Here is a 19,775-nt window from a genome sequence, read left to right on the forward strand (position 1 = left end):
GCAAGATCAAACAACGCGACATCCAACAGTCCAAGATGTGCAGAAAACAAATTGTCGATGTTGGGTGGTGAAGTAATGGCTCAGCAATGTGACGCGACTTGATCACGTCCACGACACGAAGTCCAGTTCTTGGAAGCTTCAACTCTGGAACCATGGTCCTGGCTGCTTTACGTGACACAGACAAACACTCCTGCGACAACATCAACACAACATGCGCCCTCGAGTGTATCGTCTGCCACTGCCACAATGGTAGTCGTCCGAGAGTCGCCGCGCTCCAAATTGTCTCCCGACAAGAACACGACCCAATGGCCGCCCAAATCACCTTTCCAGGCTTTGCTCTCCTCGCCGAGCGGTAGGAAGAGATGGCAGGATCGCCAAAGTCGCGCAGGTGACAGGAGCCCGTCGCCGAGTCCCTCGAAACCTTTGCGCAGTACGAGAGCTCTTGACGAGTTGGCAGATATGGACGACGAGGATGGAGACGAGGACGAGGAGACGCTGCAACTGCAGCTGCAGGCAATACAGGCTAAGCTGAAGCTGAAGAAGCTGCAAGCGAAGCAGAGGTCGAGTGGAGACGGCGCGAGTAGTGGACGAGAGAGCAGACAGGACAGTGTCAGATCATCTTCCCCGAGGACGCGCAACATATCGCCCACGAGACTGTACAAAGCTGCTGTAGAAGTGCCCCTTTCGCCGGTGAGGAACGTCAGGGAGCCGCAGGAACAACTATCACCAGCACGGCAGCGATTGGGTCTGCCAGCAGTTCGTCGGGCAGAAGCCGTGTCACTCAAGAGATCAAGCCATGGAAACCAGATCAAACGTTCGAGGTCACACCAGTCGCTGCAATCCGCGATCAAGGACGATATCCCCAAAGTCTCGAGCTTCAGCCAGCGATTGGCTCAGAGCAAGACTGAGTCGGATGAGAAGAAGGCAAAGCAAGAACGCATTGAGAAGGTGCGAAGCTCTGGATTCGCCCACAGGCAGGATGATACCGTAAGGACACAACAAACACCAAATCCTCGAACGGCGCGGACCCTAGATACTGCAGAGAGGCCTTTGTCAGCCGGACAGGCGCGCGGGCGAGAGCCAGCGACCTCAGGTATCCGTCGATCGGACTCAGCACGAACTCCACGAGAGGATCAGCAGCCTCGAGCACGGCCGAAACCGATCAACCCGGGAGCGTACGGTCAAGATTCGGGTACAGGACATGCTGGCAATGACAGTGACAAATCTCCATACGTCGAGGATGTCGACGATGATGCTGGCTACGACCCCTTCTCGAAAGTTCACCTGAAGAAGCGCCACATTCAGCACTCTGTTGTGGCACGGGAGATGGAGGGTAAAGAAATATACACCCTGCCGCGGTTGCTGAAAGAAGTGAAATCGCCGGAATACGAGCCTCCAGATTGCGAGACAGACTACATTCTGTTTGCCGTCCTCGCCTCGAAGTCCAGTCCGCTCGATCAGCAACAATCCCATAAGAGTGCAGATAAGTCGAAAGAGGACTACGATACGCCTCGCAACAAGTTCATGGTGCTAAAGCTGTGTGATTTGAAGTGGGAGATTGACTGCTTTCTCTTCGGCACAGCGTTCAACCAGTTCTGGAAGCTCACACCAGGCACACTGCTTGCTATCATGAATCCCGCTATTCTTCCACCCAAAGGCAACCAGCACGATGGCAAGTTCTCTCTGAAACTTGGGAGCAGCGAAGATGCGGTGATGGAGGTTGGTCTCGCGCGCGATCTTGGCTACTGTAGTGCTACCAAGAGGGACGGGCAGAAGTGTACAGAGTGGATCGACAAGCGCAAGACTGAAGCGTGCGAGTTTCACCTCAACCTCCAGATTGAGAAGGCACGCAAAGGCAACATGACGGTTAACACAATGTTCCGCGGTACAGGCAATCCCCAAGACCGGATTAAGAGTAAGGTCGCGAAGGATGCTGAATTGCGCAAGAAGAAGATTGGTGGCCAGCACCATCGCGAATATGGTCAGCTCTACCACGTCGCCGGAAATGGTAAGAGTGCCGCGAGTCTTCTTGACTCTGAAGACATGGATGCTTTGCACAATATGACTCAAGAAGAGGCTTCACGCAAACGCCTCGCGAATGCACAGAAGGAGCGTGACCTAGCGAAGAAGCTAGGTGAGATGGGCAGCGGACCCGGAGCAGAGTATCTTCGACCGAAGCATACCACAACCACCACTATCACATCGACGACATCACACAAGGCCACAGCCTCAGAAGAAGCCCGAAAGGAACTTTTCGCCAAACCCTCCGCCTCAGAACTCGGCCTGCTGGGAAAGAAGTCTACAGACGTCCACATGTCCCCACCCAAAGACCGCAAGAAGCACTTCGGCCTCGGAGCTATCTCCATGGCGAACAACAGCAGCGGCAGCAAGTCCTCTACACCCATGGGCTGGGGCGGCGCGAAGAAGGCTGGCCTCATCCAGCCGAAGGAGAGTCGACTCGGCAGTCCTGAGCGTGGTCAGACGAAGCTCTCCATTGAGAATACACGGCCTGATCTGGTACGACCGAGGTCGCAGAATAGTAGTCTCAGAAGCGCTGGGTCGTCGAGTCCGATCAAGAAGAAGGCGAGGTATTTGTTAGAGGAGAAGGGGATTAGGACGCCGGGACGGGATAGTTTACCTGGTGCTGGGGTTGGGGTGGAGGATGATGATGATGATTTGGATATTGTATAACGAGGCCACAGGCTCATAACGCAGGACTGCGTGTGTTGTAGGGTAAGCAGACTTGCAAAGGCCATGCATAGCGCGATGAATATACGATGTTATGACTGTGGCTACCCGGTAGCGTTTCTTTTGGACAGCACCCAGGGGGAGCGGTGCGAGGGTCTATAGAACTACAGTACTCCGAAGCACTAGGATCCTCGCGGGCATTCTGCCTACAGTATGAGCTTGTCGTTGCGTTTATCGACCCTTCGTCGGATCCGATTGGTCAAGCGCAGCAGGAGTCAGCAAATGGTTGGTCTGAGAAGTCGCGGATACAGGGTATCCCAGGATGCGGAAAGGCTGATACATTGCCCACGGTACTTTCCCAAGCCACGCGACTCGGTATACAGAACCCCGACTCCATACCTCGACACGCATCGCCATCTTATCCACTCTAAACACCATTGTATCCTACCATCTTCGACCTTCTGTTCCGAGGAAGCTCTCTCAATCTATAAGAACATTCCATTCAACCGACTCGACCCAAGAGATAAGATTAACTTCTCTGATACCCTGCTGCACAAAACTTGAGTAAGCTGCCATGCTCCGTTTCGGGGAGAGTCAGACCTGGGACACCTTGAGTCGAAAAGGTATTGCCCTGGAGCCACGACGAGGGGCAGCTATTGTGTTCGACCTCATTTTGCTGCCCCTTAGCACAATCGCACTGCGGATTCCGTCGACGACGATACTGACAGACTGCACGCTCCTTTCATCACGACGCGCATTGCTGAATACTGGAGTAACGACACATCCATTATCTTGATATCTTCTGCGCATCACATTCCTTCACCATGAAGTCCACCCTCGCCCTCGCCTTATCCATCGCGACCCTCGCCTCAGCCCAGGTCCAGGACTTACCGAAATGCGCAGTACGTCATGTCTAGCACCCATCCGACACTTCGATGCCACCCATTCGCATCACCACGCTGACTGTCGTTCACGTCTGAAGGTCCAATGCTTCGCAAAAGCCCTCGCCTCCACAACCTGCGCAGCCACAGACGCTCACTGCGCGTGCACGACCGGAGCGGCAGATTTCATTAAAGTGGCTATTCCGTGTCTGTGTGAAGCGGGCTGTTCTGTTGAGGAGTTGAAGAGTACGTCTGCCCTCCTCTCTTCCTACCCATTCCATCACCTCCCTCTTCTTGCTCCTTTCCCAGTCCCTTACGCTGACCCTCGCTGACGCTCGGCAGGAATCGAAACCTCAACCAACAACCTCTGCGCCGCCGCCCTCAGCGCTAAAGGCGAAGATTATACCCCCGCGACTCTGGACCCGAAAATTTGTCAGGCGGTTGAGACGGGGACTACGAGTAGTGCGAGTTGCGCTAGTGTTAGTCTTACGAGTGTTACGGGTACTGCTACTGCTACGCAGACTGCGAGTGTTACGGAGACTGCTACCGCCACCGCGACCGATACGGCGAGCACAACGGCCACGGCTACGGCGGCGGAGACGGCGGCGCCTGAGAGTACGGGGGGAGCGAGTGGGAATGGATTCATGGTTCATGGCGTGCTTGTGGGGTTGGGGGTTGTGGGGTTGGTTTTGATGTAGGGAGACACAATGGAAAATGGGGAGCGTGAAGGGAAGAGGCAGATCGGCACAGAAAAAGAGGATGTCGCGTACAAGATCAACAGTGGCGAGGAGGGTAAGGGCAAGCTCCCTATTCGGAAATACTGAGGTATGCGGGCGACATACCACGTCGTGGCGGCTGGCGAACTTTTGAGGGACACAATCATGTCAAAACACAACCTGCTTCGCTCGCGCGTTGTGCAGTAGTCCATCCGTGTGTCTGGGCAGCGACGGACAGTCATTCGCTAGTAGCAGAAAGTAAGTTATTGTTGGGCAAGTTCAGCTTGGCTCGTCTTCTTTGTGTCCAGCAGAGATACATAGATCGGAGTAAGTGCACTAGACCACCCCGATAGCCTCTTGACAGGTCAGGCAGGATTCGTACAACCGGATTATGGTGCCACAGCGTGACGTTGCGACGCGGAACAGACTAACGGATAGCACTCTCTCGATTCGGAATAGCGTCTCAAGACTTCGCGCTTTAGCGCGAGGCTGGTCACAGTACAACAAAACGGGTAATATAAGAGAAGCGCGTAGTGTCTAGTAGGGATTGCGAAGATCCGGTAGAATATATAGTATCTAGAGCTAAACAGGGCCTAAGTCTTAGTCATCTCGTAAGTCTGGGTAGGTAAAATATAGAGAACAAAAACAATAGCGATAAATATCGATATCGACGTATGTCGAATTCTATAAGAACTTCGTTCTATAAAGTCTTCGTAAAACGAAGACTGTCGGTCTACGACTTTGCCGTTTTACGGCCTTCGAATCTACGGTATATCTATTCAATATAATCTCAAAATATTAGATTCTAAATTCTTCGAAGAAACGAACGTACGGCTTCGCGATACGACGACGACCGACGACGACGACCGACTAGGACACGACTTGTAACAGTACGGGAGCCCGCGGAAGCGAAGGTAGGGATATCGGGCAAATAGGAATGTTTCGGGGCAAAAGCCCGGGTAGCTAGGTATAAAACAAGCGCAATGCCAATGTTGTTGTTCGAACAGACACGGTTTTCCAAGGGATCAGATGACCCTTTGCACCTTCTCTCGGTCAGAGTTACTCCAAAGTCAGCTTGTCCGCTGCCAGCTCCATCCTTATCTAATACGTCAACGACAGGCATATGGGGTTCGCACGGACATGGACTTACACCTCGAACAGGTATAGTAAGGCTAAAGATGCTGGTTTAACGCGAACTAGATTCTGTCGACGAGTTTGCAAAGGAATGCCGATGTCTCACTTCCAAGCTATTTCTCGTTGGTTCGTGTACGCGTATCTGAGCGGGAGGCCAAGGCGACCATGTAACTTCGACAGTATATCTTCGATCCTCTTCCAGAAAACACAGAAACCAAAAGACAACCATCGCCACAACATCCCTTCAAGCCAAAACATGCAATTTTCAATCCTCCTGACGACCCTCTTCAGCCTCGCTATCACAGCCATGGCAGACATTCATGACGGAAAGGTACGTCTACGTCGACTTCTTTGTTGTATGGTTGCGCTGACGATGATGTAGCCAGTATGTGCACCAAACGAAGCCAGACTATGCTGTTCCTGTGGAGGCTGTAACGCCAATGGAAACTGCCCGGCTGGAAGCCCGGACGCCGGCTGCCCTTGTATCAAGGCGGATCCCAGGTTGGGAAATGTTTGCGACGGCCAGCCACCTTTTGAGGGGGTGCAGTGCTGAGGTGGCAGTTGATGAGTACGTTGGGGATCCGGTGGACGGCGTGGATTTTTGCCAGACGCGTTGAAGGGGTCATCAGGCCGATATCTGAGGGATTGTGCCGATGTCTCACTTCAAGCCACTTCTCATTCGTTGGTTCGTGTAGGCGGTTACGAGCGGTAGCCAAGACTGTTGTATACACTCGAGTATATTTGCGCATTGCGAATTCCTCTTCCAGAAAACGTACGACCAGATCACCGCTACAACACAACTTTCACCCACATGATGCAGTTCTCTATCGCTCTTACAGCTCTCTTCAGCTTCGCTATCACCGCCATGGCAGGTTCCCCTCTGTATGCTCATGAAATGCCATATGCTGACCGTTACTCAGGCTCAGTGTCCCCGCGCGAACGAGTTAACTTTTTGCTGTGGCTGTGGAGGCTGTGACGCCAGCGGACATTGCTGGCTGACCTTGTATCAGGGTGCCTACGCAGCTGGGAGATATCTGCCGGGGCCAACAACTAGCTCCGGGCGTGGTGTGTTGAGGTGGGAGTGCGTGGGAGATTTGGCGGACGGCATGAGAGTTATGCGAACGTGGCCGTCATGCGAGAAGTCCGTATTCCAGGCCAGGCGATGGCAGCAGGGATATATGCTTGAACACTGCCAGTCAGGACGCTCGTGGAGGACCAGTGCGAGTGATTCGAATGAAGGCTGCGATCGAACGCTACGCCAAGTCATGCAAAGAAATTCACCCAATTGCCTCCTCCCACTTCTGACTCCAGGTCGTGAACTCGTCCTCCTTCCCGTCCTTCAACTTAGCAATCTTACACGCCTCCTTCGCATGTCCAACGCAAGTCTCCAACGCCACTTTCACATCCTCCTCATTCAGCTCATAGAAGCAATTCGCCAGATCATCCACATCTTTCTGCACGCTTCTCAGCATCTCCACGACAGCATCCAGCGCCTTCACCTTGCCTTTCTCACCGTCCTCGAAAGGCTTTAGTCTTCTCCTGATCAACGCATTGAACAACAGCACAATCTTCTTCAGCTTCCCTTCCGCTTGCTCGACCAACTCTTTCAGTTCAGGCCGATCCTTCGGCAGACTGTTCGCGGCGTTGAAGATATCTTCCATGAGATCCGCATCACCGTCAATGCCTTCATCGTCTCCATCTAGCAGTTCATCAACACCCTCATGTTCCAGGTCTTCGCCTTCTTTCCACTCTTGCAGCTCCTCAATCGCGTCCTTGACCGCATCGCGATACTGCTCCGCTTTCTTCACCGCGAGTCCCGCAAGGCCCATCTTCTCCAGCTCTATCAGCGCATCGCATGATTCCCATACGACACCCGTTGAACTAAGACTGTCGCGCCTGGCCGGTGCACTCCCGCCATTCGCGATGGATTGTAGTTCATTCAGGAGATTCTCCATCTCGCGGAAGACTCTGCTTACTCGCGCTTGAACTTCCTTCTCGACCAGCGTGCTGTAGGAGGCTTTCTCTTGCGTGCAGATTTGCACCGCGCTCATCATGGCGGGGAGACATGTCGAGGTCAGGTCGCGGAGGACTTTGGTGATCGCTGAGGGCGTGAAGGGTTTGTTGATCGCGAGGAGGGAGACCTTCGTTGTGTGGGCCTTTAGGAGCGAGGCTGAATCGCGAAGGACTCGGAGCGGGTTTGGAGGGTTGTCGATTGCGGGCGTAGTCGATGCGGTGGAGATGGACGGACGGAACTGCTTGACAAGCGCAAGCGTTGAAGCGATGAGATTGTTCAAAACTTTGACGTCTTCTGCGCTTTGAGGCGCCATTTTGGCCGGCAGTATGATGTTGATGTACAGTTGAACGATATACAGTCTCTCAGAAATGACACATGAAAGTGGGATGCGGCACCAATCCCGCTTCGGCCGCACCTCTGCGTATAGAACTATCCTGTCTACCTTCTCTAACCTCAAACAACATCCTCTTTTCATCCAACCATGGCCAAATCAAAAACGACAGCCACAACAACACCTTCATCAAACAGCTTGGGGTCCAGGACACTGATCTTCGACAATGGCGCCCACACCATAAAAGCCGGCTTCAGCACTCCCGGAACTGCCCCATCTGTTGAGGACTGCCACCTGATCCCCAACTGCATATCTCGCTCCCAGCGCGACAAATTGACTTATGTGGGCGCCGATCTCGACACCTGCGGCGACTTTGGCGAACTACAGATCCGCCGGCCCGTCGAGAAGGGCTACATAGTGAACTGGGAAGGCGAGAAAGCCGTCTGGGAGCGCACGATATTCGACAAACGAAGTCCGCTACAATGCTCTCCCCATGAAAATAACCTAATACTAACGGAAGCGTCAAGTGCGCCGGGAGCGCTGCAGAGGAATGCAGATGAGATTGTGTTTGAGGAGTTTGAGTTTGCGGGTTTGTGGAGGGGTGTCGGGGCGGGATTGAATGCGTACTCACATGGAGAGGATGGGAAGGCGGCGGAGAGTATGATGGTTGTGGATGCTGGACATTCACACACTATGATCACGCCACTATTTCATGGACGGCCGATCCACCCGGCGTGTAGGAGGTTGGAGGTTGGTGGCAAACTTCTAACGAACCATCTAAAGGACCAGCTGAGTCGGACAATGGATATGCATCGCGAGGAGTGGATCTGTCAGGAAATCAAGGAGGATGTATGCTACGTGTCCAGTGATTCGAGTGATTTTGCCCGAAGCTTGGAGCGGGTATGGAAAGGAGGACAGAAGGATCCGAGAGAGGTTGACGCAAGCATTGTCGTCGACTATGTGCTCCCAGATTACGAACAGCTAAAGCGAGGTTTCGCACGACCGCACGATCCCAGCAAAGGCGCAAAGATGCGACGCCTGGGAATCGGCGGTGCAAGCGAGATGGTTCTGCCAGTTGGGAATGAAAGGTTCACAGTGCCAGAGGTAATCTTCACACCCAGCGACATTGGGATGCAGCAAGAGGGCATCGCCGGGGCTATCATGCAGAGCTTGAACGCCCTCCCACAAGGTCTCTGGCAGTCGTTTCTGGCGAATATCCTGGTGGTTGGCGGAACTAGCAAACTTCCAGGTTTCGTCGAGCGCCTCGAAGCTGATATTCGAAGCAAGATCGATGATAGCTATCTCGTGCGCGTGACTCGCGCTGACGATCCGCTGAAGAATGCATGGCTCGGTGGCGCACGGATCGCGCAGAACGAAGATCTGCTGAGATCGATGATGGTGACGAAAGGGGAATACTTTGAGCATGGCGATCTGTGGACAAGACGAAAGTTCGCAGGCAAGGTCGCAAGATGAAAGTCGTTCAGCTCGGTGCTGCCTCAGCCGTCTCAGTATCCCTGCCTTCCTGGAGCGACTTCATGACCTCCACTGCCAGGTCCTTGAACTTTTCCTGGATAGTCGGGCATTCTTTACCCAAAGCCTTGAGCAACTTCAAGCCGTCTTGCTTGATCTCGGGCATATCATGCCTACACAAGCGCTCCAACACTTGCATCGATGCCGGATGTTTGCCAATGCGCTCTCGCGCCGTCACAGAAGGACGAGTCAGCTGGGTCAGTAGCCCAGCAGCGGAGTGCAGCAGATCCTTATCGACGCTGAAGAGGTCTCGGTTCCATACGATGGCGAAGACGAAGTCGTGGAGATTTTCCTCGGTCACCAGATACTCGTAGCTCTCCAGCGGCAATGCCCAGAGTGCGTTACCAATGACCTGACAAGCCGCGGTCACCAGCGTACTCGTCATGTTCATCTTGACCAACTCATCGCCGACCATCGCCACACCACCCTCCGCTGTCATCACAGCCATAATATAGTCCAGGAAGAACTTCATATCCGACCCATCAAGCGGGTAGAACTTCGTGAACTCCTCATTCGCAGCCACGTCCGAGAGACACCACACCAAACTATTACTCAACGGCTGCAACGCTTTCAAATCCTCCTTATCCTCCTCCCTCTCACTCTTCTTCAACATACTAGCCTTCGCATCCGCAATTTCCAGAATGTTCCAAATCCCATTTACCTTCTTTCCCTCAATAAGTTGCTTCTGCACAGTAGTGTCTTGCAGAAACACCAAAGTGACATTAGCAACCGAGCCAAACTTCTCCACATCTAAACCCTTCGGATCCTTCCCGTAGAGCTGCGGATCCTTCCCGTAGAGCTGCGGCAGTAACAAAATCCTAACCAGCAAATCCGCCGGTAATGGTTCCCCCAACGTCGGCTCCACAGTGGCCTTATGGCCCGTAGCCCAGAACAGCACATCGATAGCGCAAGCATTGTGCTCAGACTCCTCGAGGGCGAATTTCGAACTGCAGTACCGTACTAGTTCTGCATCGAGTTTCTCTTTGTAGACTTGTTGCTGCGCGGGCTCGTAGTCGTTGCAGATGTTGTACAGCACTTTGGTAGCTAGGAGTTGGGTTTGATCATTGCCTGTTGCGAGGCATTGGGATATGGAGGTGAAGCCTAGACCAGTGATGACGCCTCTGGCATCGTTGTTGTCGATGCAGGCGTTTCCGAGGCAGCGGAGAGCGGCTTGGACTGTGGAGGGGGAGATGGTGAGACTGCTTTCTATGGTTTCGACGAGGGATTTTATGGCTTCTGGAGAGGCTAGGCGGGTGCGGACTGCTGGGTGTTCTTTGCTTGCTTGTGCTAGTGTGGCGATGGCGGTTGAGTCGGAGGTGTTAATGGTGAGGGCTCCGAGGGCTTGTTCGACGGCATCGAGGTCGGGAGAAGACATTGTTGCGAACGTGTTCTGTTCAACCACTTGGTTTCTCAGAACATGTCAATGCACTTCACATGAAGTCAAACGTGAAGTCGAAGTAGTGGAAGTAGGACAAAACGCTTAGTCATTCATCATCCATCACCCATTGACCCTGTCGAAGCTACCACGTCTCCCAAGAAAGTGAAGTCGCGACAAATTAAAGCCATACAATTCCAACACCACCGCAGTCACTCCTTGCAACCAACGCCCGCCAAAATGACACGCGCCCAACAACAAATCTCCCTAGGCCTCCTCGCCACAGCCGTAACCCTCCCCCTGCCCTCCCACCCATCTCCACCACCAAACTGACCCTCTCCCCCCTGCAGCTCTACAGCATCTTCTTCCTCGGCTTCCTCCCGATCCCCGACGTATTCCAGAACGAGATAATACCAGTCGTAAGTGCACCTCCCCCTCTCCTGTTGCCTCGTCGTGCTCACTACGTTCGCAACAGCTCCCATTCTGGGCCCTCGTCTCCTTCGGCGCATACCTTCTAGGCACACTCGGCTACGGCGTATTGACGTTCAACGACGTCCCTCAAGCACACGATGAATTGATGAAGCAGATTGAGCAAGCGCGGACGGATTTGAAGAAGAAGGGGGTTTCTGTGGACTGAGGAGGGGGTTTATACATGAGTTTGGTTGGGTTGGGAGCGAGGCGTACAGGGAAAACAACTGGACATCGGAAAGGGAGGGCCAGGGAGGGGACAAGATACTGTATCAATAGGGTGGCATTCACATGACTACGGCTATGGACATGGCTAGGTACTGCCCTGAAAAAGTCTACTCATACCTCTCCCATTCCCCCGACCTCGGCGGGCTCGAATCAAGAATAGGACTCAACCCTCCCACGCTGACACGATATACACTTGGTCCTAGGTACGATTCTCTATGCGCAGCATCCCTCGTCTTCAACTTCGATTTCGTCAACACGAACGAATCCTGCGAGTTCATCAAGTGCTGGTTCATATGGCCTCCTTCGATCTGATGTCTCATGAGATGACCATGCGTAATTTCGACCGAGTCGCGATGCGAGCGGAAGCGTAAGTCGCCTGTTGCTAACTCGGACAGCTGTCGAGGAATGCTCGGTGAGGGTGGGAGGCTGCTGCGTCGAGGCAAGGCGTGGAAGTCGTTGCGTGGTGTTGAGCTTCTCGTTGGTTGTGCTGTGTGCGGTCTGCCTAGAATACCATTGACATCAAGAAGGAGAGGTGAGCCTTCTGACGAGTCGTCGTCTGCTGTCTCATTTGCGGGACTGTGTGGGAGTGAAGGCTTTGCGGATGACAGCAGACTGTCCCGTGCAGTGTTGGGTGGCGCGACGGGGCCATCATCACCGGAGCCTGGTTCGGGGTCTGACGAGCGTCCGCGTCGTCGACGCTCGTTGGTATCCAACAGTGGCAACCATCTATGCTGTCTTTCGTGGTCGTCATTAAGGTGCGCCAGTGACCTTTTGCGCCACGCTGCAAGCTTTATCTTCACCCTCTCCATCCTTGGGCTTGGTGGGGCATGTCTATTCTCTTCGCCGGCGTGCGGAGACTCTTGCTCTGGACTCTCCGCCCAATACATCGAGGGTTCCTCCCAAAGTATCTGATACATGCCATAGTCCGACTGTATGGTCTGAGCAGTCTGCCTGGGTACGTGACTGGTAAGTAAGTTCGTAGCGTCCTCGTATACAGTGTCGAGCCTCGGTGGTTCGAAGACGTGGACGGTGCATGCAGTCAATGCTGGACTGGCTGGTGGCGCTTTCTGGACGAAGGCGGGCGCCTTCAGGTGTCCTCTGATACGACAGAATGCTGTCATGGAGTTCGATCGACGGATGCCATCAGTCACGTACTGTGGCCACGCACGAGTAGGGGTGTCGGAAGAACGGCGTTTCGCATCGTTGAACGAGTCCGAAGAGGTCTGGTAGAATGCTTTCCGCTGCGAACAAGCCTCTTCTTCGGCGAGCAAAACTTGTTCGGAAACCTCATACTCCCAGGGCAGCCAGGCAGAAACTCGCTGAGCCGCAGAAGGTATGGAGCCCATCTCCTGGGCATAATTGTCATTCAACTCGAACTGTTCGGTCTTGCGATTGCTGTCATGTGCCGAGTAGATGGAAGAGGCCTGCGAGGCACATGATACAGAACGACCTTCGTCATCGGCATCATCGTTATCTCCCCAAGTTGCCGCCATGCTCGACACAGTGCCATTCTTGGGATCATCAACATCGTAGGCTGGCTCCTAAGCTGACGTTACGAATAGATCATCTTCACTACCGCTATATGCTCGCGGCACAGTCTTTGGCGGCGCAGTCAGTCGTCGCTTGTTCCTCGCAACACTCTCGCGGGCTGATGGTAAGCTGTCAGTTTGCCAGCGCCGTACTTTTGGCTCAGTCTCGAGGTGTGCGTCGTCAAAGTGAGCAGATTTCTTCTGCTTTGATGGCCCGCCCGAAGCTGAAGCACTTCCGTAAACCGATGATAGCTCTTTGGGCTCCCGGTAGTAGTTACTGGTGTAGTAAGTCACCGGCCGGCTGACTGAACTGTTGACTTTGCACGCTGCCTCACCTTCCTCCTCATTGTCTCCAGAAGAACGACTCCGCTGGCGCCATTCTTCTTCGCTCGACCACCAGGTGTTTCTCGGAGTCACACCGCAAAAGCCAGCACTCATGACTTCCTCTTCATCGCCTTCGCTTGCGTCTTTCTGACGTATGCTTCTCGCTGTCTGTCCAGACTGATCTGCTTCTTGGTCGGTCCCGCTAGCACCAGCTTGGCTTGATGCCTGGCCTTCCTGGATGGCTGCATGGTGGGACTCGTGATGTACTCCGGTGGTGGCGAGGACGGGTTGACTACTCTGGGCGCCATTTGTGGTACGAGCTCCACCGTTCGCAATTGAGAGGGCACCGGCTGAGCGATGGGCATTGACATCATCTGTGGCATTTGCTGTACTTGCAGCGTAATCGGAGCCATCGGAGCCTGCTGGTACATGACCACAGGCGGCTGCTGAACTGGCATCAGACGACGAACCTGTGGCTGCATCTTTCTCTCCTTGTGGTTTCGGCGCCATAGCTTCCAGAAGAGCTTCAAGGGCAGCACCAAGAGCTTGTAGAGGATCCGGCAACGAGGCTCTCGATGATTCCAATGCACATCGCAAGACAACGATGCGCAATAAGTGATGATACTTATATGGGTAAGGCGAAAAGGCTCAGGAGTGCTGCTGGGTTAGGTGATGTACATGGAGGAGATATTAAGTTCTGTCGGCGAGTGTACGTGAGCAGAGAAGATACCTACCTTACTTTGAAGTCGCCTGGCGGGCTTGCCGTCCATTGCTCGACTTGCATGAGCCATACATGAGGCAGTAGTGATGGGTTTGGTTGTGGAAGGTCCTATGTATGGTCGATATGAACAGCAGCTGCTCTATTGCATCGTTCTCAACTGACACATTCAGCCACTCGTGGCAATCAGCCGACAGACGGCATTGATGCGAGCGTGACAAGCCTGAGTCAATGGGTTTTGATGTGGATGAAGCTGTTCAAGTGTTGATGGAACCGAAGTGGAAGTGGCAGCTGCGGTCGAGATCTTTCTCCACAGCGACCCTGATCCCTGCTTGGCGATCTGCATGTGGGAGAACAGCTATCCATTGCACTTTAACGCCAGCAAACCATCTTCACTTCGACATTGTGTTTATATGATCCCTGGCAACGATGAAACGTGTAGTAGCGGCGCTGGTAGCTGCTCAGTATGCGGCTACAGCAGCGGCAGCATCCTCTCCTCGAGGAGTTGGGCCAGAATGTACGTTTCCCAAGCTACAGGCATTCCTGAACAGCTCTCTACAGTCGCTGCTCCTATGCTGACCTTGTGAGAAAGTCGCCAAGTTCTATGAAGACACTTCCAGCTTCACGTGTATATCGAACCCCTCCGTCAAGATACCTGCGTCACGCGTAAACGACGACTACTGCGACTGTCCAGATGGCTCAGACGAACCAGGCACTGCCGCTTGTGCACACCTCTCCGACCTCTCACCCCATACACTCGCAACGAATGGTACCGGCCAGCCAGCACTGCCAGGCTTCTATTGCCAGAACAAGGGACACATTCCCAGCTATGTGCCCTTTACCAATGTCAACGATGGCATTTGCGACTACGAGCTGTGCTGTGATGGAAGCGAAGAGTTCCAAAGTGTAGGTGGGAAGTGTAAGAACAAATGTGACGAGATTGGCAAGGAATGGCGGAAACACCACGAAGTCCGACAGAAAGCGGCGACCAATGCACTTAAGAAGCGCAATGAGCTTGTCAAGGAGGCTGCTCGGCTGAGGCAATCTGTGAAAGACAGACTACAGACACTCGGCACCGAGATCGAAGGAGGGGAGATCAAGGTCAAGCAGATGGAAAAGGAGTTGTCCGAGATCCAGAAGAAGGAAGCTGGCAAGGTTGTGACCAGTTCTGGTGGTCCTGGCGGAAAGCTGAGTCAATTGGTGGAGCTGGGCAAGCACAGAATGGAGGAGCTGAGGAAGCACTTGATCTCGACAAGATCTGATTTGACGATGAAGAATGAGAGGCTGCAGCAGTTGGAGCAGATCTTGAAGACATTCCACGAGGAGTACAACCCAAACTTCAACGATGAGGGAGTCAAGCGGGCTGTAAAGGCATGGGAAGACTACATCGCCAGCAATCCTACTGGATCGGACACAAATGCTGCAGCTGCACGCGATCTGGATGAGATTACCAAGACTGATGAGGAGAACGGTCTCAATTGGAGCGAGTACATCGAGGCAGAAATGGAGGACGAGACCGCAGTTTGTACGTTGGCTTATATGCTCCATCAAGATGACGCGCTAACAATGGACAGTGTACTCATTCGTCAACTACCTTCCACCTTCCCTCCGCAGCTGGGTCGACGACAAGCTCCGCGACCTCCGCCAAAGCCTCATTGACGGCGGTATCCTCGCAGACAACGGTAGCGCCAGCGTTGGCGAGTCCCAGAAAGTCAAAGACGCCCGCTCCCGCCTTGACTCAGCCAAGAAAGACCTCGAGAAGCAACAGAAGGACATCCAGGAACATCGTGAGGACCTCGAGAAAGACTTTGGACCCGACGACGTCTTCCGCGCCCTCAAGGGTCAATGTGTCGAGAAGGACTCTGGCGAGTATACTTACGAGCTCTGCTTCCTGGACAAGACGAACCAGAAGCCAAAGAAGGGCGGTGGGCATACCAATATGGGTAACTTTGTCCGGACTGAGAGAATCACTGTCGACGAGGAGCTTCCGGCGAACGGAAAGGGCCTGGGCAGTGGAGAGAGGTATGCGATGAAGCATGAGAATGGTCAGCACTGCTGGAATGGACCCAACCGCGCGACGACTGTCATCTTGGCCTGCGCTGAGGAAAACGAAATCTGGAAGATCATGGAGGAGGAGAAGTGCATCTACCGCATGGAGGTTGGTACACCAGCCGTCTGCGAGCAGAGGAAGAAGGTTAAGACCGGCCAGGTGGTCAAGGACGAGCTCTAGAAACGCGCATCCCCAATCGCCAGATGTTTGGCCTGCGCAGACTACGTGACCGAGCCTTTCTGTCCACGATTCTTGCGGTGGTGGCTGTGGTGTCGTCCAGCTGCGGCTGCTAGGAAAGCGTGCTGGAAAAATTTCTCAACCTACGAGATACTGACGTCTTTCCGGGAGTATCTCCAAGAGGCTATGGGGTTGGCAGAAACGGTGGCAGCGCGACGTTATTGCTGCCAGGACTTGCAGGATGCGACTACCTGCTAGAAGCAGAGACTGGTGCAGATGATATAGATAGCGGTCTACGTAGAAGTTGTACATCAGGACAGTCATACCTCGCATGAGACAGACGGTGCGTTAGACTGGCTGACGTCCACGGGGTGCATAATCTAGCTATGTCTTCATCAGCCATCCTCGAGGGTGTCTTGTTTGGGCTTGTTCGAGTTGTGGATGTTGCCGTCATTGATCGCAGTGCTCGACGTCTCCACGGCCATGCAGACGATGGAAGTCAGCCGCTGGTCAGCTAGGAGGTCCGCCCATTCGGCTTCAGTCCACTCTAGCTCGTGCTGGCGGTACACGATCATGCCGGGGATGCTCTGAGCAGCCTTGCGAAGCATAGATGCGCACTTGGATGGGATGGAACTGGCTCTGGTCGCTGAGGATTGGCGTGGCAGCGCATGAGCGGCGTAGGAGGATTGCCACATTGCGTCCAGGTTTTGCTTCCTCTTTTTCTGCTCAAATGAAGTGTTCGATATGTGTGCGACGTGGATTCGAGTCAGAGGAGTGACGAACGGGACAGCAGCGATAGTCCTCATTGAACTGCCATTGCGAGGCTCTTCTGGCCGCATCTCGTACTGTAAAATGCAACGATGATCGCGTTGGCCAGAAGACCTGCCCTGCACTCATGCTGAGAGCCATTCATCGTGATGGATTGCTTATAGAGTTTGTCCAATGGGGATCTCATGGCGTGGCGTCTCCTCTGCGCTGTCCTCCCAGTGCCTCCTTCGATGAAGTGCAAAGTCCGCGTGTAATCAACGAAGATCTTCTACTCCTCATACGGTGAGTGCAGGATATCCCGATTGGGAATTGATGAGCTTTGCAAGATCGCAACGGCGGTCTGGCCGGTCATGATTCTCGCAAATGCCTGTGGTAAGAATGGGTGTGAGATGTCAGCAACATGATTTGTCCGTTGTCTTGGACTTTCGACTCTTGCTTACCAAGAATATGTCCAGTCCGCGGTGATCTCAGTACATTTGAGTCAACAGTGGCTCTAGAGCTCTTGTTCTGGCCATGTGTTGTCTCCTCGAAATCTGATGACCGGAATGGTCGGAGATCAGCCATGGCTCGATGCATAGAGATGATCATCACTGTCACCCTCTTCATCATGCCAAAGTGAAGAAGAACCATCCAGCACGCGGTCGAGCTGAGACGTGAACTGCCTCACGATACGGACTGTACGTTTCACCAGCTCCTGTTATCGTTCTCGAAGCTGACAGAGATCGTCGAATCTGTTCTCACTCAACTGCCGACAATATCGGGCTCCATCAGCACTCACTCGCTCACTCGTCACACAACATCACATCACCACATCACCGACAATTACAAGGCGACGCGACGAGACGAAAACAATAACAAACAACATCACATTCCACGCAGGGCCAACCCTTCCACGCTCTCCACGATGAACCCAGCTGCGTAACTGCGTCGCGCTCTTCGGAAGTTTGATCTCGTGTCCGGAACTTACCAGGAACCGACTTCGTCCGAGTAAACAAACCATCCTCGCCATCTTGATGTGTGCATGACTCTCGGAGCTCGGAAATCTTGTTCCAGCCAAAGCACCACAGTCTCGAAGGCTTCAGTGCCTTTTGCCACAAAGTGATGCTGCCTGCGCCTCATCACGATGTTCGCATTCCTGGTTGTTTTTGAGACGAGAGTTGCGTACATCTTGCTTTGATCCGAAGGTCTGTCGCGAGGCTGACAACAGAGACCGAGTTGATTCGTTGCTCGAGATTGGTGGTCCAAGTTTTCTCGAAATGAAGTCCTTGCGTGTCTTGCGATGGTACGAGTGCAAGAGTGGGTTGTCCTATATCGTCAGTGCTGTGGGATTGGGACAGCTGCTGTCTCCCGAATCGCGAGGCGTGGGATGACAGCAGCGACAGCAGCAGCATTTGACGTTCAAAGTGTAGTGGAACGTCGTTGGTGACAACGTGCGTCGCCAAAGATCAACCACTATGGGACATTCGCGCCTGGCGAACTATTGTCATAGCTCTGTATTAATCTTGCTGGATGATTGCGCGCCGTTAGGCGGATGCGCATCCGGAAGGTGTCCGAGAAGCTTGAGTCGTCCGAGCATTCGGAACTCATGCGCGTAGGTTGTAAGATTTGGTGTATATGCCGACGCTGTTATAGCCACAACAACCGCGCGCCTTGGAAATGCTTCGCGGCATGATGTGTCCGAGAGTATGTCGCGCTTTGGCTTCTGTTGACGGTTGCTTGCATGACTTGACGTTGGTGCAATCACTCATCAGTGGAAGATTGCGTGCACCTGCTGAACTCGCTGCTTGGGACGCTGCTTGCCCTAAGCAACACATTTGCGCCCTTCTTTACGGCTGGCTGCTGCTTTGAAGATTAGTCTGCCAATAGATCATAATGGCGTGACGTCGCGACTGGCATCGGCGAGTCGGAATTGGCATAAGTCAGCCTTGCGGCGCTGTAGTTGACCTTGACTTGTGCTAGTCTTGACGCGGTGTTGACCACCCAACGTTGAGGCTGACCCGGTGAAGAGCAGATGCTGGTGGGCGAACAATGCTTCCCAGCAACGTTCGGCCCGGTCTGATAAACCGTTTGACGGCGTGAGCCGAGGCAACGGTTGCTGTCACCAGCAGAACACGACCATGTCGCGCCTCAAGGCATCCCGCGTCTGATGAGATGTTCATTGCTGAGACACCACTTTGTGAGAGGATGAGACAGGTAACCGCATGCTTCTTGAAGAGTGCTGTTGCGATGGCGATGTTCGGCAAGCCGGGTGCGTGAGCACCTGGACGAGATGAAACACATGCATCTCCCAACGTGATGACGAGCATTGCCTGGTGAGATGTTCCAATGTTAGCGGACCACGCACATGTTCGGGCGAGACAAAACATCGAGAATTGGGCGAACGATGTCCACATCCTGGCTGCACGGATTCCAGACCATCAGAGCGAACGATGTGTTCGGGATGTGTTGAGTATGTGAGGCGCCGGATGTGGAGCTTTCGATCTGGGACTGGGAGAGCATCGGGTACGGGCATATTGGTGTTGTTGTAATTCGTGGTGAGATGCATCCGCGACTTCAAACAGCAGTCTTTTGATTGCAGTTGGCGGCACAGCAACGGCGATGCTGTATGAGGTGTTGTTGAATGTACTTCTCCATGTGATCCCATCGCCAGAGTCTCTGTGCAACGCATGATGGCTAGCGGCATGAGCTTGACCACGCTGTGAGCATGAGATGGTGGCAGTAATGCAGGTACGGAGTGTGCTCGCTGCAGGGATGGGGACCGCATGTGGTCGGAGTAAGGTGTGCTGTAGAACTCCAACACGAGGCCGGCTTCTCGAGCACCTGTTTCACAGTCAGTCTCTGTAC

The 19,775-nt window shown here is 53.6% G+C and overlaps 11 protein-coding genes across 11 annotated transcripts; 6 read left to right on the plus strand and 5 right to left on the minus strand.

The window, feature by feature from the left end:
• Positions 1–246: 246 nt before the first annotated feature.
• Positions 247–2,691, plus strand: CLAFUR5_10713 (DNA replication licensing factor mcm10; the record flags this gene model as incomplete). The annotated part of the gene is made up of 1 exon (XM_047909861.1): positions 247–2,691. The coding sequence occupies one exon, from the start codon at positions 247–249 to the stop codon at positions 2,689–2,691; it is 2,445 nt and encodes an 814-aa protein (XP_047764110.1).
• Positions 2,692–3,512: 821 nt separating this feature from the next.
• Positions 3,513–4,393, plus strand: CLAFUR5_10714 (uncharacterized protein; the record flags this gene model as incomplete). The annotated part of the gene is made up of 4 exons (XM_047909862.1): positions 3,513–3,590; positions 3,671–3,815; positions 3,912–4,216; positions 4,268–4,393. 4 exons carry the CDS (start codon positions 3,513–3,515, stop codon positions 4,391–4,393), a joined length of 654 nt encoding a protein of 217 aa, XP_047764117.1.
• A 1,282-nt stretch (positions 4,394–5,675) lies between these two features.
• On the plus strand, positions 5,676–5,972 carry CLAFUR5_14672 (Ecp18; the record flags this gene model as incomplete). Its single annotated transcript, XM_047913820.1, has 2 exons — positions 5,676–5,750; positions 5,802–5,972. The coding sequence occupies 2 exons, from the start codon at positions 5,676–5,678 to the stop codon at positions 5,970–5,972; spliced, it is 246 nt and encodes an 81-aa protein (XP_047764161.1).
• A 724-nt stretch (positions 5,973–6,696) lies between these two features.
• On the minus strand, positions 6,697–7,746 carry CLAFUR5_10715 (uncharacterized protein; the record flags this gene model as incomplete). The annotated part of the gene is made up of 1 exon (XM_047909863.1): positions 6,697–7,746. One exon carries the CDS (start codon positions 7,744–7,746, stop codon positions 6,697–6,699), a length of 1,050 nt encoding a protein of 349 aa, XP_047764116.1.
• Positions 7,747–7,914: 168 nt separating this feature from the next.
• CLAFUR5_10716 (Actin-like protein) lies at positions 7,915–9,237 on the plus strand (the record flags this gene model as incomplete). Its single annotated transcript, XM_047909864.1, has 1 exon — positions 7,915–9,237. One exon carries the CDS (start codon positions 7,915–7,917, stop codon positions 9,235–9,237), a length of 1,323 nt encoding a protein of 440 aa, XP_047764115.1.
• A 7-nt stretch (positions 9,238–9,244) lies between these two features.
• Positions 9,245–10,669, minus strand: CLAFUR5_10717 (uncharacterized protein; the record flags this gene model as incomplete). The annotated part of the gene is made up of 1 exon (XM_047909865.1): positions 9,245–10,669. One exon carries the CDS (start codon positions 10,667–10,669, stop codon positions 9,245–9,247), a length of 1,425 nt encoding a protein of 474 aa, XP_047764114.1.
• Positions 10,670–10,909: 240 nt separating this feature from the next.
• Positions 10,910–11,306, plus strand: CLAFUR5_10718 (Dolichol-phosphate mannosyltransferase subunit 3; the record flags this gene model as incomplete). Its single annotated transcript, XM_047909866.1, has 3 exons — positions 10,910–10,957; positions 11,020–11,088; positions 11,145–11,306. 3 exons carry the CDS (start codon positions 10,910–10,912, stop codon positions 11,304–11,306), a joined length of 279 nt encoding a protein of 92 aa, XP_047764109.1.
• Positions 11,307–11,472: 166 nt separating this feature from the next.
• CLAFUR5_10719 (uncharacterized protein) lies at positions 11,473–12,858 on the minus strand (the record flags this gene model as incomplete). Its single annotated transcript, XM_047909867.1, has 1 exon — positions 11,473–12,858. The coding sequence occupies one exon, from the start codon at positions 12,856–12,858 to the stop codon at positions 11,473–11,475; it is 1,386 nt and encodes a 461-aa protein (XP_047764108.1).
• A 48-nt stretch (positions 12,859–12,906) lies between these two features.
• Positions 12,907–13,728, minus strand: CLAFUR5_10720 (uncharacterized protein; the record flags this gene model as incomplete). The annotated part of the gene is made up of 1 exon (XM_047909868.1): positions 12,907–13,728. The coding sequence occupies one exon, from the start codon at positions 13,726–13,728 to the stop codon at positions 12,907–12,909; it is 822 nt and encodes a 273-aa protein (XP_047764555.1).
• Positions 13,729–14,365: 637 nt separating this feature from the next.
• On the plus strand, positions 14,366–16,166 carry CLAFUR5_10721 (Glucosidase 2 subunit beta; the record flags this gene model as incomplete). Its single annotated transcript, XM_047909869.1, has 3 exons — positions 14,366–14,453; positions 14,529–15,461; positions 15,511–16,166. 3 exons carry the CDS (start codon positions 14,366–14,368, stop codon positions 16,164–16,166), a joined length of 1,677 nt encoding a protein of 558 aa, XP_047764556.1.
• A 392-nt stretch (positions 16,167–16,558) lies between these two features.
• CLAFUR5_10722 (uncharacterized protein) lies at positions 16,559–17,002 on the minus strand (the record flags this gene model as incomplete). Its single annotated transcript, XM_047909870.1, has 1 exon — positions 16,559–17,002. One exon carries the CDS (start codon positions 17,000–17,002, stop codon positions 16,559–16,561), a length of 444 nt encoding a protein of 147 aa, XP_047764553.1.
• Positions 17,003–19,775: the final 2,773 nt, after the last annotated feature.

Source organism: Fulvia fulva, chromosome 7 (genome assembly GCF_020509005.1).
Source record: "Fulvia fulva chromosome 7, complete sequence".
In the NCBI taxonomy this organism is placed as follows: domain Eukaryota; kingdom Fungi; phylum Ascomycota; class Dothideomycetes; order Mycosphaerellales; family Mycosphaerellaceae; genus Fulvia; species Fulvia fulva.